A 22,680-nucleotide genomic window follows, 5' to 3' on the forward strand; every position below is an offset into this window, starting at 1 on the left:
TATTAGCTCCAACTAAAAGGATGCTTCGACACCTTGATTTACCAGCGCGAACTGGAAGGACACTCCAACACCCTTGTTTTATTAGCTCCAATTGAAAGGATGCTCCAACACCCTGCATAGGCTCCAACTTGTCCTAGCACCACCCTGTCACCCTGATGTGTTCTCAGGCTCTAACCTAAAGGAGAACCATGAGACCCATTTTGGAGCCCCAAACCGAAAATAGGGGTCTCGAAGATGTTTCGAAGAGTAAGGATGGTATCACCCTCTTCATCATGATTTTTGAGGCCCTCTCCCACATTTTTAGCACAAGAGGCCTCAACGCCGTCCCTCTAGGCCTCCACGCATGCATGATGTTTGCCCTGTGTGGGCTTTGGAGTGATATAAAATAGTTTTAAAAAGCCATCATGATTTCCTTGTAACCATGGGTAGGTTCCTTAGCACATTACGTATGTAAAGGGGGCTTCTTTCATTTGTTATTCAAACTACTTAGTCTTGTATAAATTAGAGAGACTCTCTCCCATTTCAAACCATGAACTCTTGGATTTTCATCCTATTTAGAAAATTCAAACTTGCAATTTGTGGACAGTTTTGGAGGATTATGGATGAATTTTGATGTTTGGATAATCTTGTCTCATTTTTGGAGCTTCTAATTGGCATTGTTATGGATGGATATACTCTTCACTATCTTGTAAGTGCTCTTTATTGATGAATTTCTGATTTTTTCTAATGTCTAATGCATGGAATAATGTCTCATGGTTATTAATGTGCCCTAGTTATTGAATATTGTTTGAAATTGTAACTCTTGAGAATTTTTGCATGTGTTACTCATTGGATAGTGAATGAATGAATGTTCCTAGGGGATTATTGCATGTTATCCTTGAAACTCCATTAACAAGTGTCTAAGAAGTATAAATATCTAAAGGGGTAGCAAAGCCTTAACCTTTAGGTCTCCTTGAAGAGCGAGTTTCCCATATTAAGATCTTTCATGACTCCAAATCTCCCAATGGCTAGGCATTGATCCTAAATCCTTGGTGGTCATCAAAAGCTCAAAATTATCTCTGTTTTAAACCTTTATTTTTTGTCCCCTTAAGGATAAGGAGGCTCATCTAGGGCTTGGTGCAAATTTCATTAGAGGAGGAAATTTTGAGTTTGGCTTGGATAGAAATCTTCCTTTGTGTCTCCTCTAAAGGTGCTAAGTTTTGGTGGAATTCTCATTGTGGATTCTCCATAAATTTTGATGCCCTGCTTGTCGCATCAAAAGGGAACCCTAGAAGGCAATCCTTCAACTTAGGGATTCTTTAAAGGCGATTGCTTTAGCAAATGGTGAAGTAAATCATTCATTTCCTTTTCCCTCCCTACCTTGAACTTGGATGCGGATATATATCGTGTCAAATTTCAACCCTAAGTCTCATGTAGTTTCTTTTCCAAGGGGTTTTTTTGGAAAGTCTTAATAACTCCTCCCAAAGCTCGTACTTTTGTTGAACCTTTGCATTGAATGAGCTATCTTGCCTCACTTCAAACCTATCATAGAGAGTCGAGACATTTATCACGAGTGAGTAGTACTGGGACTCCTCTCGTCGGTGAAAATCTGAGAAGAGTAGGGGACTCACGCTATGCTGATTGTGGGCCCCTGTCCCAAGTGTTGTTGTGCTCTCTAGCTTTTTGCCTCTTTACAAGGCCTACTAGTTTGTGTAGCAACAAGTTCCACTGGACTAGGATGAAAGATTGACCCCCCATTGAAGGTGAGGGAACTAAATTATGCTCAAATCCTTTCTTCTTTCCAGGATGCCCCATAATACATGTCAAATGCCCAAATACAAATAAGCATATGCGCCGGATTGGATAATGAATAAAGTACCTTTTGATTAGAAGGCCACCTTCCGAGCGTTCTTTCCAAATGGGCGAGGAAACATATGACTGATGCAAGGGGCGGAGATATGAATGGCACATCATCATCGACTTTCTAGTGGCTGTCATGGGTTGTTGACTGGAAGAGATCATAGGAGAAAAAGTTTCTCCTATGGGGTCACCCACTTTTGGTGGGTAACAAGATGCATAATGTACATGGTTGGAAAACTTATTTCAAGAGCTTTGCAATGGTATATTTCACTTCCTCTAATTCTTCACAGTTGAGGAGAAATGATATTTCAGATATTGTTTCTAGATTTTTGATGCCCCATTTGGATACCCTATCTTTGAATGCATTTTTGGATACCCTATCTTTGAATGCATTTATACTCTATTTACAAAGCTCAAATAGAAGTGTAACATATATGATTGGAAAACTTATTCTGAGACCTTTCCAACGGTATATGGCACTCCCTCTAACTCGTCATGGTTGAGGAGAAATTATTTTTCCAATATTCACTATACATTCTAACAATTGCACAAGCCAGTCCAGCCAGTGGACAAGTTGGCCCTTTCTAGACCCCGAATGCACTATAAATAGGAGTGAAAAGGAGCATTTCAGGTCATTTGTTCAAGCAAATTAGGATCTGTTAAACAAGTGAAGAAAATAAGGAATTCTAAGATTCATACCTCATGAACTAGAAGTGAAGAGGAGCTGATTTGGAAAGACTTTGTGGGCAAGGATTTTTGGCTCATTTTTGAAGGGTTTTTGACTTATTTTGGAAAGGATTTTTGGCTTATTTTGGAAGGATTTTTGACACACTTTTGAACGTTTCACTCCTAGTTTGGGGCCTATGAAAGCCAAGTTTTGCTGATAAGGAGGCCGAGTTCGAGGATCATTTGTTGAGGGAAGTTTTGTTACTAAGAAGATCATGTTTGGGAATCCAAGTGCTTATGTGAAGGACGGAGGAGCAACTGCCAGGAGGACGAACTTTCTTTGACTAATATTGACTCTTGTACAAACTTTGGTGCTGATAAATCAGGGAGTTGGTGCTTCCTTTCAATTGGTGCTGATAAACCAGGGAGTTGGTGCTGATGAATTTGATTGTACTCTTTATATATATTAAGAAAAACATTCCATGGTTTTGATGTAAAAATCTCTGTGTCATGTATATCTATGTGCTTTGCGTTATACCTATGGATGTATTTAGAAGTTTTTGAAGTTAAAAATTGCTAATACAGATTCACGCTGCCCCCCCCCCTTCTCAGTATTGCTGAATATTCCAACAAGAGGAGGCTTAGAGCATGACAAGTGGCATGGGAGAGACTTAACGGAGGAATGCCCTCGATTGGAGCATGATTGTTGTAATGTCCCTAATGGACATTTTAAGAGTATATACCAGAAATGAACTTGAACAATAAAATAATCATAAATAAACACACAACCAGCAAATTGATACACAGATAGATAGCCATAAAATCACTGAGCCATTTTATTAATCCACTGAAGAGAGTACATCAGAATGAAGGAATTGTGGAACCTGAGCTTGCCAAGCAAGCAGAGCGAACCCAAAAAAAATCTCTGACCCAACTGATGAATGGCTCTGGCAACATTTCTATTTTCAGTACTTGTGCTTGGCTTTTGCTCTCTTGAGCTCACTAGATATATCTGTCCCTAGGGCACTTGTGAGGAGGCTATTTCAGAATTTGGGTGAGATTTGGTTCCATAGTCCTTTTTGTTGACTGTTCTAATTCTCAGTGCTGCTTTCTTCTGCCCGTTAATGGGTCAAGGAAACAGTGAGTAACCTGCTTGTTCTAAATCCTGTGCTTTTCCTTTTAGTAATGAGCTATAGTTTCCAAGGAATTTAAAAGATATCCTAAACCAACTAATATTTTCTATGATCTCATGCTATTTTGATAATATATTATGATATTTTCATATCCCATAAAACATCATAATAATTTATGGTTGATGGTATTGGGGACTTAGAAAGCTTACAATATATTGCTGATATCTGCAACTGAGGGCAATAACAAGAGTGGTACTTGTTAGCAGAAGCAATTGCTTGTGCCTGGAACAAAAAGAGTTCCATCTTGGTTCACTGTAATGTGCATTGTGTTTATTTGTGATTAGTCATGATTCATTGAAATAAAACTAATATTTTTCATGTTTTCTATAGTTTTTTCTGACTAGGGCACACTCACCCCTGTGTATCCTATATCCTAATGTCCCCTATCATTCCCTAAAATCTGGGGTTTCTATTCAGCAAACTCCAAAATCTGCCCCCTGCCTCCCATGTCAAGGAACTGATGTGAAGCGTGGGCCTTCTCTGAGAGAAAAATTGTCAGTGTATTATTCCTCATCTATGATTAAGCATGCCCAATATGTTCCATCATCTCATTGGATTATTTCACACTAGTGAGAATCCAGGAATGTAAATATAGTATGGAGGATGTTTTGTGTATTCTTTGTTTAAAGAAACGAGATAATTAATGGTCCAAATGCAATGACATTCCATGATGCGTATTTTGAATTTCTATTTAAGATTATGACTGATGTTTTTAAATTTTACTTTTTATTTTTTTATTCTGTGGGCATATCTGATGCATCTTAACTACATCTACAGGTAAGTGAATGTATAGAGATTGCTTATGCAATTGGTGAGATAATTGTACTCGAGGGAGAACCAGACCAGGCAGTCACCTGTTCTGAATTTATACCTGCTGAATTTTTTATGGATATGGAATCTTCATGGAAAGGTCGTGTGAAAAGAGTCCACGCAGAGGATATTTTCCTGGAAGTTGATGAAGCTGCTAAAGCCTTGTGCTTGGCTGTAAGTTTGTAATTTGCTTTCCTTAACCATTTGTTCATTTCTGTTGCTTTCTACAAAGAAAAATTGCATCTTTCCAAGAGTGAAATAATACCTTCTCTTGGAGTGAAGTATTTAATCTCCCTAACTTAATACACGCAATTCTTAGTTGAAGGTAATGTTATTTGATTTCTATTTGCTCCTTTAGTTCTGGTCAGAAGAATGATTAGTTTTAGAATCACAACATTCAGAAAGATATATAGAGGTGCACATAAAATTTAATGCCTTGTTGATTTTTTCGTTGCCTACCAACTTTTATGAACTGTTGAATCACATTACAAGGTCACTTTGGATACATATTCCATGCTGAATTAAACATATGGGAAAATATCACATCGTATGCAATTGCACCATCAATTCTTACTTGGTTTATTACACAATATTTGACATTATCTATGGAGATTCTGATCATTTGAGTTAGGTGGGTTACATCACTGATGGGCCATGCCTTTGGAGGAATATTGACTTATTTTTATCCCTTTGATTGAATGTATCCCGTTCTACTGTGTATAGTTTATTAAATGAACTTGTTAAAATTGGCAACTAAGGCCAAACTCCATGTGCGTCTTCTTATTTATGGCAGCTGATATTTTTCTTGGACTCCTCTCATTGAGAGGTGTAGGATCGATCTAAAGATCATCTGATTCGGACTTATATTCATGGAGATATGAATTTATTTGTGTTATGCGACAATTCGTCAAGGTCGGCCAGCTACCAAATTGCCCCCATCTATCCTCAACGTTTTACTATAAAAAGAGGTGGCTTGCAAGTCATTTGGTACACACCTCTTGTGATTTCTTCGTTTTCACTTGTTTGGGTTTTAGTGGAAGGAAGAGTCCCTAAGAGAATGCGCAGCCCTAGAAGGTTTGCCCTAGCTCTAGAAGGCGTCTAAAGAGATCTATACCTATGTTGCGAACATCGCGATGTTTTCAAAAAATCGCGCTTTTTTCGAGCTGTCGATTAAATCGGGCGATTTTTTAAGAGTTTTTTTATTTTTCAAGAAATCGTGAAAAAATCACGATTCGACGGGAAAAAATCGCAGTGGTCCGAAACAACGCGTTTTTAAAGCGAATTTTTGGTTTTTATTTGTCATTTTTTGCAGACAGCGGGCTTGTTTGAGAGTTGAGGAGGAGAGGAAGGCGACTACTAGGGCAGAGGAGGAGAAAAACAAAAGATTTTAGCATCCCAAGCAAGACAAATTCGTGTTTGGACCAAATTTCTTCGGCAAAGCGTGGTTTCCAAGTATGGGCACCAAATTTGGCAATTTTTTTGGTTTTTTTCTTGTTTTTGTTTGGGCTTCTATAACTCATTGATTATCAATGATTTTTTAGTGGATTTTTTAGTGGATTTGATTGTGTTTTTTTTTCATTTTTGTTGCATAGAGTGGAGAGGGTTCATTTTGGTTAAAAATGCAAAAACTTGATTGTTAGATTTATTAGTTTAATTCTAAGTTGCATGAAACGGGGAAACGGGCACAGGGACGAAACGTGACCTCCCCAAATTTTGGAAACGGGGAAACACAATATATATATATATATATATATATATATATATCTATATATTAGGACATTTAAGAAATATGTGCAATCATAAAGCATATATGATACATTCTAATTTATTACATTGTGATTAAATTGTCAATGCATAAACTATAAGTCTCTAAATTTACATCACATTTTCTCATGAATGATCACATAATGAAAATAGAAATATCCAAAATCAGCCACGAGAAATTTCTAATTTCTTGTCTCGTGCTTGATTGGGAGTCTCCTCCTACATAGTCGAACAACCTTAGTGCTCTTGATTAAATACAAGTTTCATACCCTAGTACCCTACATGCTCTTGATTATTGGGAGTCTCCCATGCATAGAGGGCTTGGTTCTATTGATTAAATACAAGTTCCATAGCCTAGTACATGACAAAATCCGATGGAAACATTGCAATCCCCCCAATCCTGAAATCCTGAAAGACAGATAAGTCTACTGGATTTTGAGTGAGATCTAAAATTCTACGTTCTCCATATGAAATCCAATGAGGGCGAAACCACTCTCAAACATCCTAAGTTATTTCATGGTAATGTTAAAAATTTAAGTAAAAGGATGAAAATGAAAAATAATGGAGAATATCATCCTTTTGCTTTAAGAATTTAACATTATCATGAACTACATATCAACAATAGGACCATAGGCTTGAACATTCGGCTGCCTCACTCAAAAAAATCCTTTTTTTTATAACTTGAGAGACATCTAGAAGCATCTAGAGGATATTTGAGTTGCCCAATAAAAAGTTAGAAGCGAAAAAATAAAAAAAAATACAAGAAAAAGTCAAGTTACAAGAGGAAACTCCGACGTATGGCGCAGAAACTCGTTTCCGGCCATACTGGCCACGTTTGCTCCTCGAGAAATGTGCCAATACCGCCGGAAATGAGTTTTTGGGCCGTACCGTACAGGTTTCTCCATTTTTGTTTCGTTTCCGTACGGAAACGAACCCTGGTCCCACGTTTCCTACAACTTGGGTTTAATTTCTTCTTGTGCTCTATTTCTTTGCATCATTTTTGTTTGGGTTTGAATGTGCATCTTTTCTATTATTGTTGCATTGAGTTGAAGTTTTTTTTGTTGTTGTTGTCAAAAATTCAATGTGTTGTGTCATGTATGTAATTTTTTTTTTTTTTGAAACTTGCTATTTTACTTGTGCCCTATGTTCAACTTCAAAATTCATCCTACATTAAAACTCGAGTTCAACCAGGCTACAAACATGCCAAGGAAATTGGACCCTCAGTGGGAATTTGGTGAACTTGATGGAGGGTTTGATAGATCAAACTTGTCTTGCAAGTTGTGTGGGCATCATATGACAAGGGGGGTTTATAGATTGAAGTATCACTTTGCAAAACTCCCTGGACATCAAGTAGGGCCTTGCACCAATACAAATCTGGAAATAATGCAAAGAGCCCTCAGATCATTCAAAGAAGTAGAGAAAGCCAAACTATCCAAGTTAGATTTGAGGAATCAACTAGCAGGAAATAGAGTGTTAGGAGGTGAATATGATAGTGGCATTGGTTCTACTTTAGCATTAGTATCTACAACCAACCCTGTAGCTACTTCATGATATTTTGTTCCTAGAAACACCGCTGGTTCACAACCATCTATTATCTTCACCTATTTATTCACCATATCCCATCTCTGACTTCTTCAATAATTCTCATCCTGATGATGAACCACAGAGGCTGGTTCGAAACGTCGATGCACTAAAACAACAGATGCGATGAATCCGGAAGATACAACCACAGAGAAAGAAGAAGCTGACAAGTTGTTGGGCAAGTTATTTTTTTGGAGTGATATTATTTTCAACATTGTAAGGAATAATCCATTTTTCCAGTCTGCTATTGATGCTATTGCAATTGTTGGCCCAGGGTACAAAATCCCTTCTTATGATGACTTTAGAGGCCGCATTCTTCAAGATGAAAAGGTTGGTTGCACCAAAAGATTGGAGGAGTTTAAGGCATCATGGATACACACAGGATGCACTGTGATGTCAGATGGTTGGACCGATCAAAAGGGGAGAAGCCTTATAAACTTCTTAGTTAATTGTCCCAAGGGGACAATGTTTATGAAATCTGTTGGTGCATCTGCACATATAAAAGATGCAAAATTATTATGTGATTTGCTTGATGTGTTTAATTTGGAGGTGGGTGCAGAACATGTTGTCCAATTCATAATGGACAATGCTGTAAATTATGTTGCTGCTGGCAAGATGCTTATGGAGAGACATTCTACTTTATTTTGGACGCCTTGTGCTACACATTGCATTGATGTGTGTTGGAGGACATAGGAAAAATTCCTTTTGTCAAAGATATTGTTGACTCATCAAAAAACATTACAAAATTTATATATAATCATGCATCTGTGCATCATTTGATGAGAACATTCACCAACAACAAGGAGTTGGTGCGTCCCACCATTACGCAGTTTGCCACCAGTTTCATATTTCTTCAATCTATCTTGAATTTTATGCGTGATGTGAAGAGAATGTTTCTTTCAGATGTATGGCGTGCTTTGACATTTAGCCGCAAACTAGAGGGAGAGGCCATATTCAGATTAGTTTCATACCAGGAAAACTTTTGGGCCGTAGTGCAGGAGGTGTGCATCATTACTGAACCTTTGTTAAAGGTTCTTCGATTAGTTGATGGTGAAAAGCCCACAATGGGCTACTTGTATGAGGCCATGGACATGGTCAAAGAATCCATTCGGACCTACTATGATGATAAGGGAGATTAGGGGTTTCACAAAAAAAACTCCTTATATAAGAAGTGATTGATGAACAATGGAACACACATTCCATCATCCCATTCATGCTGCAGGGATCTACTTGAACCCCGCATTTTCTTACCCTTGTGGGTTCTTATTTGCCGCTGAGGTCATGGGTGGATTCTTCACCTGTGTTCAGAGGATGGTGCCATCTCCAGCAGAACGTGCAGAAATCTCCAAAGAAATGGAGATATACAGGATGGCAGGTGGCACATTTAGCTTTGATATGGCTGTGGTTGATAGGAAGACTAAAATGCCAGGTATTTTTTAGTTTGTTTCAAATTTCATTGTCTCTTCAAGTTCATAACTTCATACTTTGCTTCAACTTTCAAGTTTCATTTTTTTCTTATGTTTATCTTATTTGTAATTTTGTTGTAGATGCATGGCGGAGAAGTACCCCATTTGCGAAAGCTTGTCATTCGAATCCTTAGCCAAACATGTAGCTCATCAGGATGCGAGCTCAACTAGAGTGTATTAGAAAAAATACACACCAAGAAGCCTCTCATGGAGTTTGTTGATGATTGGTTAGAGAAGGAGGTAGTGGAAGGCGTAGAGGGGGCGGAGGAGGAGGAGGAGGAGGAGCAACAGGAGGAGGAGGTGACACCACCTACCTAGGCTACCCCTGCCACCAGTAGAGGACATGGTCTACCTCTTGTAGCTCCTAGTTCTTCAACTTCTAGAGCACAATAGAGTCCACTGCCAACTCCACCGGCATCTACATCTAGAGGGAAAGGGAAAGCTATTGCATTTTCTCACAAGAGGGGCAGAGGAAATCAGTAGTATTAGTTATTTGGTTAATTTCATTGTATATGACATTATGAATCATGATATGAGATACATTATTATATTTTTTGTTGATATTTTGAGGCTGAGTTGGGACTCAGAAGTCAGGACTTACTGTTCAGGACATGATTCACTGTTATGTGTGATGTAGCACTAGAAATGATATTACACATCTTATATATTAGTTCTTTTATCATATTTATGTGTCAATTTATTTATTTTATGTTGTAGATGCTTTAGATATTAAAAAAATTGAGAAAAATGAATATTTTTGTATTTACCGATGTTTTCTCAAATTTTACCAATTTTTTTCTCGATTTTTACGATTTTTTCCCCTCGCCAATTTAATCCCGATCGCAATGTTCGCAACACTGATCTATATGCTGCCCTCATATACATTCATGGAGGATGATTGTTACATTAGAGGAATATTCACTGCCCTAAAGGAGGCTCTTATAATGCAGCAAGGAAAGGCTACAAAGCTGGTATGGAGGAGCCCTAACGCTGCCTTAATAAAGAACCTAACGTTGTCATGAAAGTTAACCTAACACAGTCATGGAAGAAGGTTTAATGTAGGTTGTAACTGCTGGCCTTATTCCACTCTATTTCGCTGGAAAGAAGAGGTCTCTTTCGCAAGTGAAATGAGGGTTCTATACAACTAGAGGAGGATCCCTTCACACTGTCCTAAAGGAGACCTTTATACGCAGCAAGATATACGCTGCCAATGGATGCTCCAGAAGGAGCCCTAGTTGTAGTCTCTCACACAGTTAGATGAAGTCCTAATGAGAGGATATACCCTAGCTGCAAATACTAATGAGAGCTCTTTGCTGTCAATGAAGGAGCTCTATGAACAATGTCCTAATAGAGGATGATCATCACATTGACCAGGAGGCTCCTATGCAATCATAGGAGAAGCTTTATCACAGGTATGGAGATGACCTAGGAGCAATCACAAACTCGCATGAATGGTGCAGCAGAGTGCAACATGACAATGGTGCAGCATAATGATGATGAATGGTGCAACACAATGCAACATGATAGTGGTGCAACATAATGGCAATGAATGGTGCAACACAGTGTAGCATGACAGTGGTGTAGCATAATGATGATCAATGGTGCAACATGACAATGATGCAACATAGTGATGATGAATGGTGCAGCATGATAGTGGTGCAACATAGTGATGATGAATGGTGCAGCATGATAGTGGTGCAACATAGTGATGATGAATGGTGCAACATGACAGTGGTGCATCATAGTGATGATGAATGGTGCAACATAGTGCAGCATGACAGTGGTGCATCATAGTGATGATGAATGGTGCAACATAGTGCAGCATGAATGGTGCAACATAGTGTAATGAAGTGCAAAATGATGGGTGCAGCGTAGTGATTATTGTATGTAGTATGATGAGTGCAACATAGTGTAATGAAGTGCAACACAGTGATGGGTGCAGCATGATGATGGAATCACCTTGGAGAATCAATTGAAGCAATATGCCTTCACTTGAGTTCAGATCAGCTACCTCATGTGTTATCTTCTTAGTGAAGATCTCAGCTCTTATTTTGTGAAGTCAAAATGTTGACTTCTGATGTATATGTACTATCTCTCTCTGCTGAACTGTTGAAGAACATAATGTTGAAATTTCTAAGTATTACTCGTTAGAAATTTGATCTGTATTCTTCTAGTTTATTTCTTCTGCTTATTTTTTTCGAACAAGTTATTTAAAACATATAAATAATGAAATAAACACAATACAGTCTCAACATCTACATATCAACAGCTGAAAGAAAACAAACACACAAGTGACACCGTTATTTTTGGACAAATATATTCGAAAAAACCCAACGCAGGAAAACCGGTGCAACAATTATGAGGGTTTAATATTATGCAGTATTTCCTTGGGGACAACTAGGTGCCAAACTGGCTCACTGATAGAGAAAAACAACCGATAGTAACACCTCTCTATTCAGAAATAGGTATTCGGAAAACTTGTCCCACAAAACCCTCTCTAGCACAACTGAAGCTCAGTGCTAGCCCTTTTGGCCACTGCATCAGCTTTCTGCTGACCTGCGTCAACCCCAGGACCCTCTGCATCAGCCCTTTGAGGCACTGCGCAGCTTCTGGGACCCTTTGCGTCACTCTAGCAACCTCTGTGTGGATGACGTAGTCCCTTAGCCTGCGCGCTGTCTCTACTGGGCTTTGCGTAGCCTGGATTGGCTGTTGCTCTCGCTCTCTCTGCTTTTGCGTTGGTCTCCCAATACTGTCTCTGCCTCATACTCACTGCTCCTTGCTGTTGATCACTGATTCAACTTTGCTTAGCAACTCCGCTCTAGCAAAATGAATGACTGATCACTCTGGTGTGTTCTCCAACTGACCCTTAAGCCTCCTCTTATACTTTTCTCGTTGGTCTTTAAACGACTGAGATTAAATCTCTAATCAACGGCTAAGATTAGATTTGGCTTGATCCTTATCCTTTGGAACATTCTAACCTAGTTTTATATTAATATCCATTAATATTTTATTTTTCCTAAGTTTAGACATAGGAACTCCATTAAAAATATTAATTATTGTAATATCTCCCAAACCGGTTAGAATCTACCCAAACCCTTTTTGGGTCTTGGAGATCTTATGTGCTGTAGCCTTTCCACCAATTTTCATGGCTAGAGCACATCCGATGCTACCCCACATCAACATTCCTGCTTAGCGAGGACTGTGCTCTAATAATACTCCTCACTGAGCATTACTCTGATTATCCGACACTGGTATATGTGCTGATGCTAGGCCTCCCTACCCAACATCCTTTGCACTGCTGCATCCTGTGTTGCTGCCCATGGCTTTGCTACTGCCACTGTTTCATCCGTACGACAACTCCTTTTGCATTCGTGTTGCTGCTGGTCCATCCTCCCAACACTGCATTTGCACTGCATCCCCCTCTCTTCATGCTGCATCGTGCTACTGCACTGCAACTTAGTTACTAAGAAGTAAGTCACTGATCCACCCAACTTCTGACACCCTTGTCAGGCTCGAAACACTCCCGATGCTGAAGCTCTCTTTGCCGCTAACAAGTGCTCCCTCTACTAACCTTTGCACTGCTGCAACAACTCCTTGCATCTCGCACCGTTGCACACCTCTATGTGCCATCTTGCACTGGTGCAACACTCTCGTGCCTCTCGCATTGTTGCAGCCTATTAGCCTCGCACTGCCGGGGACTCTTGCACTATAGCACTCTTCGCCGCTTCATCCGCATCCGTCTCTATCCACATCCGCCAGTCCTGCTACTTCTCACCTTGGGGCTCCCGTAGCAAGGTATAATCCAAGAGGTTGGGTACCTCAAGGATCCTACCCCTCATCGCCTGTGGTCCTCCTGAACACAATTCGATGTCTTCCCACCTCTTCTCTAGAGGTACATGAGCACTAATGGCATAGCGTCATCCATCTCGATGAAGCCCTTGATGCGACGTCTATCTAGAATGGACAGGATCCTGGCCTTCCAGACCCCAAAGTTGGATGCCATGTCCAGCCTGTCTTGATCCCTCAACCCATTCATGGCCATCTCTCTTCTCTTCTAGTCAACTCCTCTGAGGCTGTCTACTCCCCTCTGGAAGTTCTTCGACTCCTCCTGAGTCTCTCTACTTCCCGCCTGGAAGTTCTCTGCTAGACTCCCTCTGAGTCTCGATTTCCCTTCTGGAAATCCTCCTACCAACCGTCAAGTTGCACCTCTCTGATGTTCTGTGCACTTGCAACACTGATCCAGATTCCTTGGCTAGAAATCCGCCTCGGTAGCGACTCCCTCTACCTTGGTTTTTCCTTGTTAGGTATTGTTCTGCCCACAGTACCCCACCAGCTTCGCTCCTGCAAACTGCCCACAACTTCCTATGCCCCAACAACTGAAGGACTGAGCCTCTAGGCTCTGCGCAATCCTAGCACTAGATGAATCTGCACCCCCTAGCCACAGTGTCGATCCTTCCTAGCTGAGAAAGATGATCGGGCACTGCGTAGGTCAGATCTGCCTCTCTGCCTCTGTGCTAACCCTCCTCTTGGCTCGAACTGATGATGCAGTCCCTCTCCGTCAACCCTTCTTCTGTCGCTTTTTGCAAGGATCAACTTTTATCACTCGGGATTGCTGATTCTGCTGCAAATGCTCTGCTTCAGCTGATGCCTTTAGCTCTCTTGTGATCTGCAACAACGCTCTGATACCATGTTGAAATTTCTAAGTATTACTCGTTAGAAATTTAATTTGTATTCTTCTGGTTTATTTCTTCTACTTGTTAAATTCGAACAAGTTATTTAAAACATATAAATAATGAAATAAACACAATACAGTCTCAACATCTACATATCAATAGTTGAGAGAAAACAAAGACACAAGTGACACCGTTATTTTTGGACAAATTTCCCTGGAAAAATCCAATGCGGGAAAAGCGGTGCATCAATTCTGAGGGTTTAATACTATGCAGTATTTCCTTGAGTACAACTGGGTTCCAAACTGGCTCACCCGATAGAGAAAAGCAACCGGCAACAATACCTCTCTATTCGTAAACAGGTATTTAGAAATCCTGTCCCACGAAACCCTCTCCAGCACAACTGAAGCTCAGCTCTGGCCCTTCTGGCCACTGTGTCAGTCTTTTGTTGACTTGTGTCAGCCCTAGGACCCTCTGCGTTAGCCCTCTGAGGCACTGCACGACCTCTGGGACCCTCTGCATCACTCCAGCAGCCTTTGCATGGATGACATAGTCCCTCAGCCTCTACGTTGTCTCTGCTGGGCTCTGCATAGCCTGGACTGGCTGCTGCTCTCGCTCTCTCTACTTCTGCGCTGGTCTCCCAGTGCTGTCTCTGCCTCATACTCACTGCCGCTCGCTGCTTATCATTGATTCAACTTTGCTTAGCAACCCCGCTCTAGCAAAATGAATGACTAATCACTCTGGTGTGTTCTCTAGTTGACCCTCAAACCTCCTCTTATACTTTTCTCGTTGGTCATTGAACGGTCGAGATTAAATTTCTAATCAATGGTTAAGATTAGATTTGGCTTGATCCTTATTTTTTGGAACATTCTAACCCAGTTTTATATTAATAACTCCATTAAAAATAATAATCATTTTAATATCTCCCAAACCGGTTGGAATCTGCTCAAACCCTTTTTGGGTCTTGGAGATCTCATGTGCTTTAGCCTCTCCACCAATTTTCATGGCTAGAGCACATCCAATGCTACCCCAAATCAACACATAAGAAGAATTGATCAAAGGTTTTCCCACATTGGGGTTTGTCCCTAGCTAACACCACATCTTGTGTCCTCTTGTCTTGGCATTGTTTTTGCGATTTATGTTTATGTTCTATCTGCATTCTATTATCATGTTAAATGCGATTGCTAATCTGGAATTGATATTGAGCTAATATGGAAAATTGAAGTAAATTTGCTCTCAGCATAGAACATACCTAAAATTAACAAAACTAGAATGTTGCAGTATTATGGTTTAAAATTTGAGTGTGTAAATGGGTGACTACTGATTTCTCTCTTAATGTGTATATTCTTATTTCTGAAAGACATATATGAGCCTGCCGTTTTCCACTGTATACTACTTGCTCCCAATATGTACTCAAAAGTGTCTATAACTCATAGTTTTAAAAGCTAGCCTTTAAAAAAATACATGATTTTTTTTTTAATGATAGAAAATATTTTTAAGATTTAAAACCATGATTTGAAAGCATTGGAGACAAAATATGCAAAATTTGTTCATCTGAATACCATGTAAAGGTGAATATATCAAAATGTCACTGAGTGCAATAGATATCAACAACAAAGTACATAATCAATGAAGCTATAAATGGCTCCAAGCTCATAGTGACGCTCACAAAAACTCCAAATGAGATGTTTGAGCAAAATAAGACGGGAGGAATGCTTTTATAGGCTTGGAGGGGCTGTTTTTGGAGGGAAACAATCCCAAGTTTCCCAAAAAAGCACTCACAACTATCCTAAACAGTTCGTGTGGGTTCGCGGCTACACATGTGTGAGCTGTCAATGACCCGAGCAAGTTATGACGGAACTGGCTGGTTCATGCTAGTTTGGTACCAAACTGGCTGGTTCATGTCCAATTTGGTATCAAACTAGGGTCTACCTCGGCCCAAACTGGGTTCATTGGCCGGGTTGATCTCCAAGTTTATTAATCGAACGGTTTGACTGGGTAGTAGTTCAACCCCACCAGGTTTTAAAAGCATGCTACAACTTGATTATTTGGTGAATATGCTAGTCTTTTACCTGTAACATGCTTAGATTTCTCTCTAAATTACAGAAAATTTAAACGAATTATGATGAATTAACAACATGATCCTTCAAAGATGTATGGTAGATGTGGTTGCATGCTCCTATTAGTGGTGGTATTTTTTTGGGGTGGGTGGGTCTGTTTAGAATGATTGTTGCTTGTGCGTTATTTTTTCCTTGTTATATCATGGTCGCCGCCTCAGATATATGTTTTATCTTCCTGTGTTGTTTCATACTCAATCTAGGTGTTAGAGTTCCTCCTTCAATACCAGAATCTTGTCCCTTCTTCACCACGAGGTTTCTATAGTGGCCTTAAATCCAATGAAGCCACCTTGTGAGGATATCCTTGAATGACAGTCATATGAAGGGGCTTGTAAGCTGTGTTAAGCCATGGCTTGGCCCTTATGGCTGAGGTAGAAGGATTACCAAAAAGAGATCTAACTACGTGAGAGCTAGAAGCAATATTGGTCTATGTATTAGTCTTCTTTCTAGGAGGAACGGGTCCTTTGGACCAACTACTAGAAGCTCCTGCACGAGAATTAGATATAGGATTCACTGGATGAGAAGTTCTAACTTTGGCTTTGGGATGTTGTCATGAAAAGATCATGCAACATAGAATTCAATTACGAGGAGATGGGCTACGTTAACCACCAAAACTGAGTGACCCCTAAGAGAAACTTTTCTCTTATTCATCTCTTCCAGCCAGCAGGCCTTGAGAGCCACTAGTAGTCGATGGGGACGTGCCATTCATATCTGCTCCACCTGCATAAGTCATATGTTTCCTCACTTGTTTGCCAAGAGCGCATGTTGGAAGGGTGGGCTTCTGATCAAAATGTACTTTATTCATTTGCAATTAGGTGGTTATCCTTGTTTGTATTTGGGCATTTTGACATGGATTTGTTGAAAAGCTAGGGCATCCTTTATATTGATAATTACTTCTTTAGGTAATTTAATCTTTTTCCATCATAAATTAATTACACAAAGGAGCTCAACAGTAAATACAAAATATCATAAGAATCAGAAAGAGACAACCACACAATAACACAAGAGTTTACACTAGGAAAACCCAACAATCCTTTGCTTATAGAATGAATTCAACAAGAGATACGTCAAAGTCAAGATGACTAACTAGAATAGAAGACTAGCTCGACTTCTCACCAAGAAACCATGCCAACCATCCTAAATTTGATTGCTATCACAGAGGGATGGAGCACAAATTTTAGCCCTTTAGCATAGGATCATACCATAAGAGTTTGGTCTTCTTGTACAAAGATTCAACCTCCTTGTTTCGTAGAGATTCTGCCTTTTGACACAAAAATAAACGACAAAAGACCTTGGCCCTACCACAATTTTGTTCTTCCGACATGGAAATAAATCATAGAAGATTTTAGACTTTGCCTTAGGTAGATATCATAGGGACTTGCACTGAACTCGGTCTTCTTTCCTTGCTTGGATGAGGAAAAAACTAATCACCTTCTTCTGCTGTCGTATTCAACCTCCTTTTCACCTTGTGTTTTAGAGATATCCTTCTTTAAAGATAAGATATGTGAAGTGCCTTGAAGGAGGACGAGTCACTCATATTTATAGTCTTCCTCGAGGGTCGAAAGGGTGCCATAAGGGGTTGAACTGAATTTTGCAAGAGGAGGGATGACTTGGTTTTCTTGTGGAGGTAAATCATAATTTCAAAATTTAAAAATTTCCGTTTGAATATAATATCAAATAATGATTTTCTTTCTCTTGCAAGCATGAAGAGCATGCTTCATATAAATTTTCGTTTACAAATATAATTCATATTTCATCATTACAAGTACAGATGAATATTATGAAAACCGACCATAACTACATATTTCAACACTCCCCCTTATCTAGGGAGGTATTCATTATGACTATCAAGATGCTGTCAAGTTGACAATTCTATAAGGATCATCAAGATTAAGGTAAGCATCATTATCAATATTATGATCAACATCATCAATAAGATTTCCATAACCCATTCAATACCCCTGACGTATGGCACATATGCATCGTTTGGTATTCACCAAAAAGCCTCAACAAGCAAGCTCACTCTAGACAGAGATCAGAGCATGATACCAAAACAAGCTCACTTTAGACAAAGATCAGAGCATGATCCCAAAACAAGCTCACTCTAGAAAGAGATCGGAGCACGATGCCAAAACAAGCTCCCTCTAGAAAGAGATCGGAGCACGATGCTAAGAGGCTACAACCTACAGGGCCATTCTCTCTAATCCAGGTCAAAGTGTCACAGGGACTAACTCCCTAATCAGGTCATTATACAATGATACAGGGAGAATGATTGTACTTTGCTGGACCATTTTCCTATACAAGTCACAGTGACATAGGGATTATAGCCCTAATCAGGTCACTATACAATGACACAGGAAAATGTTAGTCCACTAGACCACTCTTCCTAATAAAGTTCAAAGTGACACAGGACTCAAACCTAAGAAAATTACTTTGAAAATTCCTTGAAATGCAGCAATTAGAATTAATTCTCCTAATTGATTATTCAATTTATTAATTTTCTGATTAATATCAATTTAATCACACTGCAATTCTTCACAAAATAAAATAAATGTTGCGGAAATAAAAATGGTGGAAATTGAGAACTGCTAGCACACACAAATTATGACATCGTTATTTTTGGACAATTGTCCCTGGAAAAACCCAATGTGGGAAACTCGGTGCAACAATGAGGGTTTTTATTATTATGTATTAGAAGAATTTCTGAGTACAATAAAATATCACCAAATTGGCGATTCTATCTGAGAGAAATACCAACAAAAATATACTGAGGGATTTTACCCTCTCTCCAAGCTATCCCGACACCTAATTGCCTCTGAGCAGCTAGACATCCAAACCCTCTGTGCAAGCCCTGCATCACTTCTGCGTATATCCTCTCACACTTAACTCGTAACCATTGGCAATCTAGTCGTCCCCCCTGTCGTTGACTGGGGAAATGTTTCTCTGACACTTTGCAAAATTCTCTTGGCCTCTAGATGTGAAAACGACCTTCTCTTCAGCCAAATTGGAGTACCTATCTTGCGGCTCTTGTTGAATAATATAGGGCACATAGAGTTTAATGTGATTCTTCTTAGCTTGATAACTATTTGTGAGGTGTTTTTAACTTTTCTTCTTAGCATTGTCTTCACTTGTTATTATTTGAGTGTGTCTTTTTAGTTCATCAAATAGCTACCAAAACAAAGAGATAAGAACACACAATGTTGGATTTATGCCATGGCCAAAACCTCTCCCTCTTGGAGAGGAGAACCCACACAAAATTCTTCTTATAGAGATTCCAATTGACAGATACCAAGACCATGACACTTGACCTACTATGCCATTGCAAGGCCAAGACACCAATCCTCTTCTTTGTCACTGCTGAGATCATCATCATCATTGTTGTACCGTGGCTGTTTCTTCAGCTAGATCACTGCTACACCATGATTGCACATTCTTCATCACTGTCTTGACTTTGTCTTCATTAGGATCATGACTGCAATTATGCCAAGGTCATGACTGTGTTCATGAGACAAAGTTTACTATTGTGAGGTCACTGTAATCTCTCTCCTTATGATTATGCCGAGACTGTGATTGTATTGAGAGAGTAGGCCGAGATAAAGAATGTCTCTGCTTGACTCTTCTCTTCATAAGTATGCCGAGACAAGACCCTTATCCCAACCGAAACATTATACTGCTCCTTCTCCGAGATACCTGTAACACCTTATTGATCTGAATATTATCACTGTAGTTTTGTCCGCGCTTCCTGCACTTATACAAAGTTGCAGTGGTATATCTGAAATTCTTTGAGACGGTGACTGCATTCTTGTATGACTGCGTTTGAATATTGAGATTGTGATTATAAGGAGGCCGAGACACTTTATTACTTGCACTGGGACATAGTACTTCATCACTGAGATCCTGTACCTTATCACCGAGATCCTGTACCCATTCAAGATTGCAGACTTGTCCAAGATTTCTTGTTTCCTGTGGTGACCTCAGCGGGGTATATATAGTTGTCATGTCTGCATAATTAGACGACATGTTAGGGTGAACTGATGTGTCTTTATTTTTGAGCCGACTTGTCATGAATATTCATTTTGAGGCCGACTTAACTGTTCTCTTCATTGTTTTGCAGGTAGACTTCTTCTAGTGCTTGTCTTGGAGGATTATGCTTGTCTTGAAGGGCTGTTCTAAACTTGTATACATTTTACATAGGCTCAAGAAGAGCTCCTTATACATGACTCCCGACCCCGAAGGTATGGCTTTTCATTGGTATAGTTGAGTAATTTTGTGTACTTATCATGGACACTTTTGGGCATGGATTGGTGAGGGGATTCAGCGGAAAGAGTAGGGCTAGGTCTGTACTCTCGTCTCCTCTGCCTGATTTGGTAGTTAGCCCTATATCCTAGTCCCATGGGATCTCCTTTACTGGCTATTAGGTTTATGGTTGACACTTCATGGAAAGTCTTGATTTTGGTTGCATGGTCCTGCTTCTCAACACCATATACATCACTCCCCTCCACTCATTCTAACCCCATTATCACTTTTCCCATCTTGGTCCACATTTGTCCACTAGGTCCACAAAGGGTTACCCTCCCCCTCCCCTTGCCCACACTTTGGGTCGGGCTTGGAACAATGCCTCGAAGGTTGATGCAGCTGAAAAGAAAGGAAAAGCATAATTTGGTCGCTCTCAACAGAAAATGTACCACAAAATGCAAAAAATGGCCGGGACATACAAATTTGGCATGTGGGCAAAAGCCAAACATGAGCTTTACCCCTTATCTATGGCTATCACCCTGGTTCCTATGGTCCCTAAACGAGCCCCCTCCACATTAAGGAACCCATGATTGTCCCAATCCCTAGTGGGCAACAAACTGCCCCACCTTAATTCACATCATGCTCTCATCCCCTGGAGCCCCGAGCAGTTATGAAGAAATATCAATCATATGCTAAAGACATATAAAGAAGGGTGGAAAAACAAGCCGGGGTAACTCATGTACCACGAGTGCTCCCTCATACACTCATACACCTAAGTGTGGGCTTCCCCTATTATAGTTGCCCTTGTACCATGGCATGTGGCTTGGAGCCTTCCTTTGATCCCCACTTTGTTCCATCATTATATCACATGCCACCTACCGCTTGATGGATGTACCATGGACATGTCACCCCTTTTAAAGGCTGAAACCACCTAATAGGGTCTTTGGTTAATGCCCTTATTGAGCTTGGAGACACCTGTACATGACAAAGCCCTTTATGAAAGGGCATCCCATCATGAAGTGTGTGGTTGAGGCCATGATTCGTAACCTCTTTTACTTGATTATTCTAATGATTTGTTGTATTGGAGCGTGAGGGGATGCATTGGATCTTATGCAGGATTGTAGTTAGGTCTTCATTTGGGGTTTGGTCTCCTTACATGGGGTCGAAGCCCTCCAGAGGGCCATATGGGCACTTGTAGGGTGAGTGTAGAGAGCCATGAGCCTCCACCGCAACAGAGAAGCACTTCATGGATCCCCAACAACATTTAGTGATTTCTCCACCAGACCTTGTCACTATCAATCCCCTGAACCATCCGACTTTCTGCTCACGCGGCAATTGCACAACGTTACAGTCGTCTGCAGGTCACTCTCATATTTCGCCATTCATCCTGCAACTCCATTGACACCAACTTAGCTTTGCGTACATTCTCTTTCAATATCCTCGTCTGCGACTTAGTGGATGCCTTGTCCATTTGTTACATTGAACGCCTTGGCATTTCATCGCAGAAAAACGCGACGGGCCGCGTCTATTCCCCTCCCCATCCATGCCCTTTACATCCAAATTGAAGCTTTATATATATATATATATATAATTGTTATATATTGACTATATAACAATTATATATTATTTAATTACAATCTTATTTGATTCAAATAATAAGGGACTAAATAAGTCAAGGGTCTTATATGAAAAGGTCACTTTAAGAAGTTATTAAAAAAAGGGAATAATTAAAATTAAAAGGAAGCCATTAAAATATATATATAGATCATGGTTTGAAGGAGTAATAAAATTTTGAAGGTTACAGCCATAAAAAATATGGATTCTAAATTGAAAATGACGAAGGATGAAAGATTTTCCTATAAAGGTCTTTCGATCCCAACTTACAACTTAATTGCATTAAAAGGGAACATCCAAGGGAAGAATGTTAATATCGTTAGTACAAGAAACGTTGAAAATTACATAAATATTAATCTAGCGAATCAACTATTAATTTTAGATGCCAATGTAGGTGAAACAATACATATTTTTGGTAAAAACTATGAAATTAATGATTTACAAGTGACAGTAGATCTTTATGAGTACATATCTCAATTTTGTGTTGTAACTATATACGATTGAGAGGTTGACATAACTCTTGGTCGACCTTGGTTTAAAGAATTGGGTACGTTCATGTTGAACATAGAGAAAAAATTTGATGTTTCCTCACAAGGGAAAGACGATCACATTCCGAGACATGACAGTGAAGTCAGAATCAATAATGCCCTCATCACAAGACTTTAAAGATGTTACGGAATTGATGCCTCAAAAGAATCAAAACACAATACCAGAAATGCAAAAG

General features: G+C 39.7%; 1 protein-coding gene across 4 annotated transcripts in view; it reads left to right on the forward strand.

The window, feature by feature from the left end:
• The window catches only part of MSH1 (MUTL protein homolog 1), a 512,649-nt gene that overhangs the window by 356,576 nt on the left and 133,393 nt on the right, over nucleotides 1-22,680 (forward strand). For all 4 annotated transcript variants that reach the window (XM_089392823.1, XM_089392822.1, XM_089392821.1 and 1 more), the window contains exon 16: nucleotides 4,476-4,682. In XM_089392823.1, the coding sequence (XP_089248949.1) occupies nucleotides 4,476-4,682 (207 nt within the window). The remainder of the gene's footprint in view (nucleotides 1-4,475; nucleotides 4,683-22,680) is intronic.

This window comes from Pinus tabuliformis, chromosome 1_1 (genome assembly GCF_031772625.1).
Source record: "Pinus tabuliformis cultivar Carrire ecotype Pingquan chromosome 1_1, CPIR1, whole genome shotgun sequence".
Lineage (NCBI taxonomy): Eukaryota > Viridiplantae > Streptophyta > Pinopsida > Pinales > Pinaceae > Pinus > Pinus tabuliformis.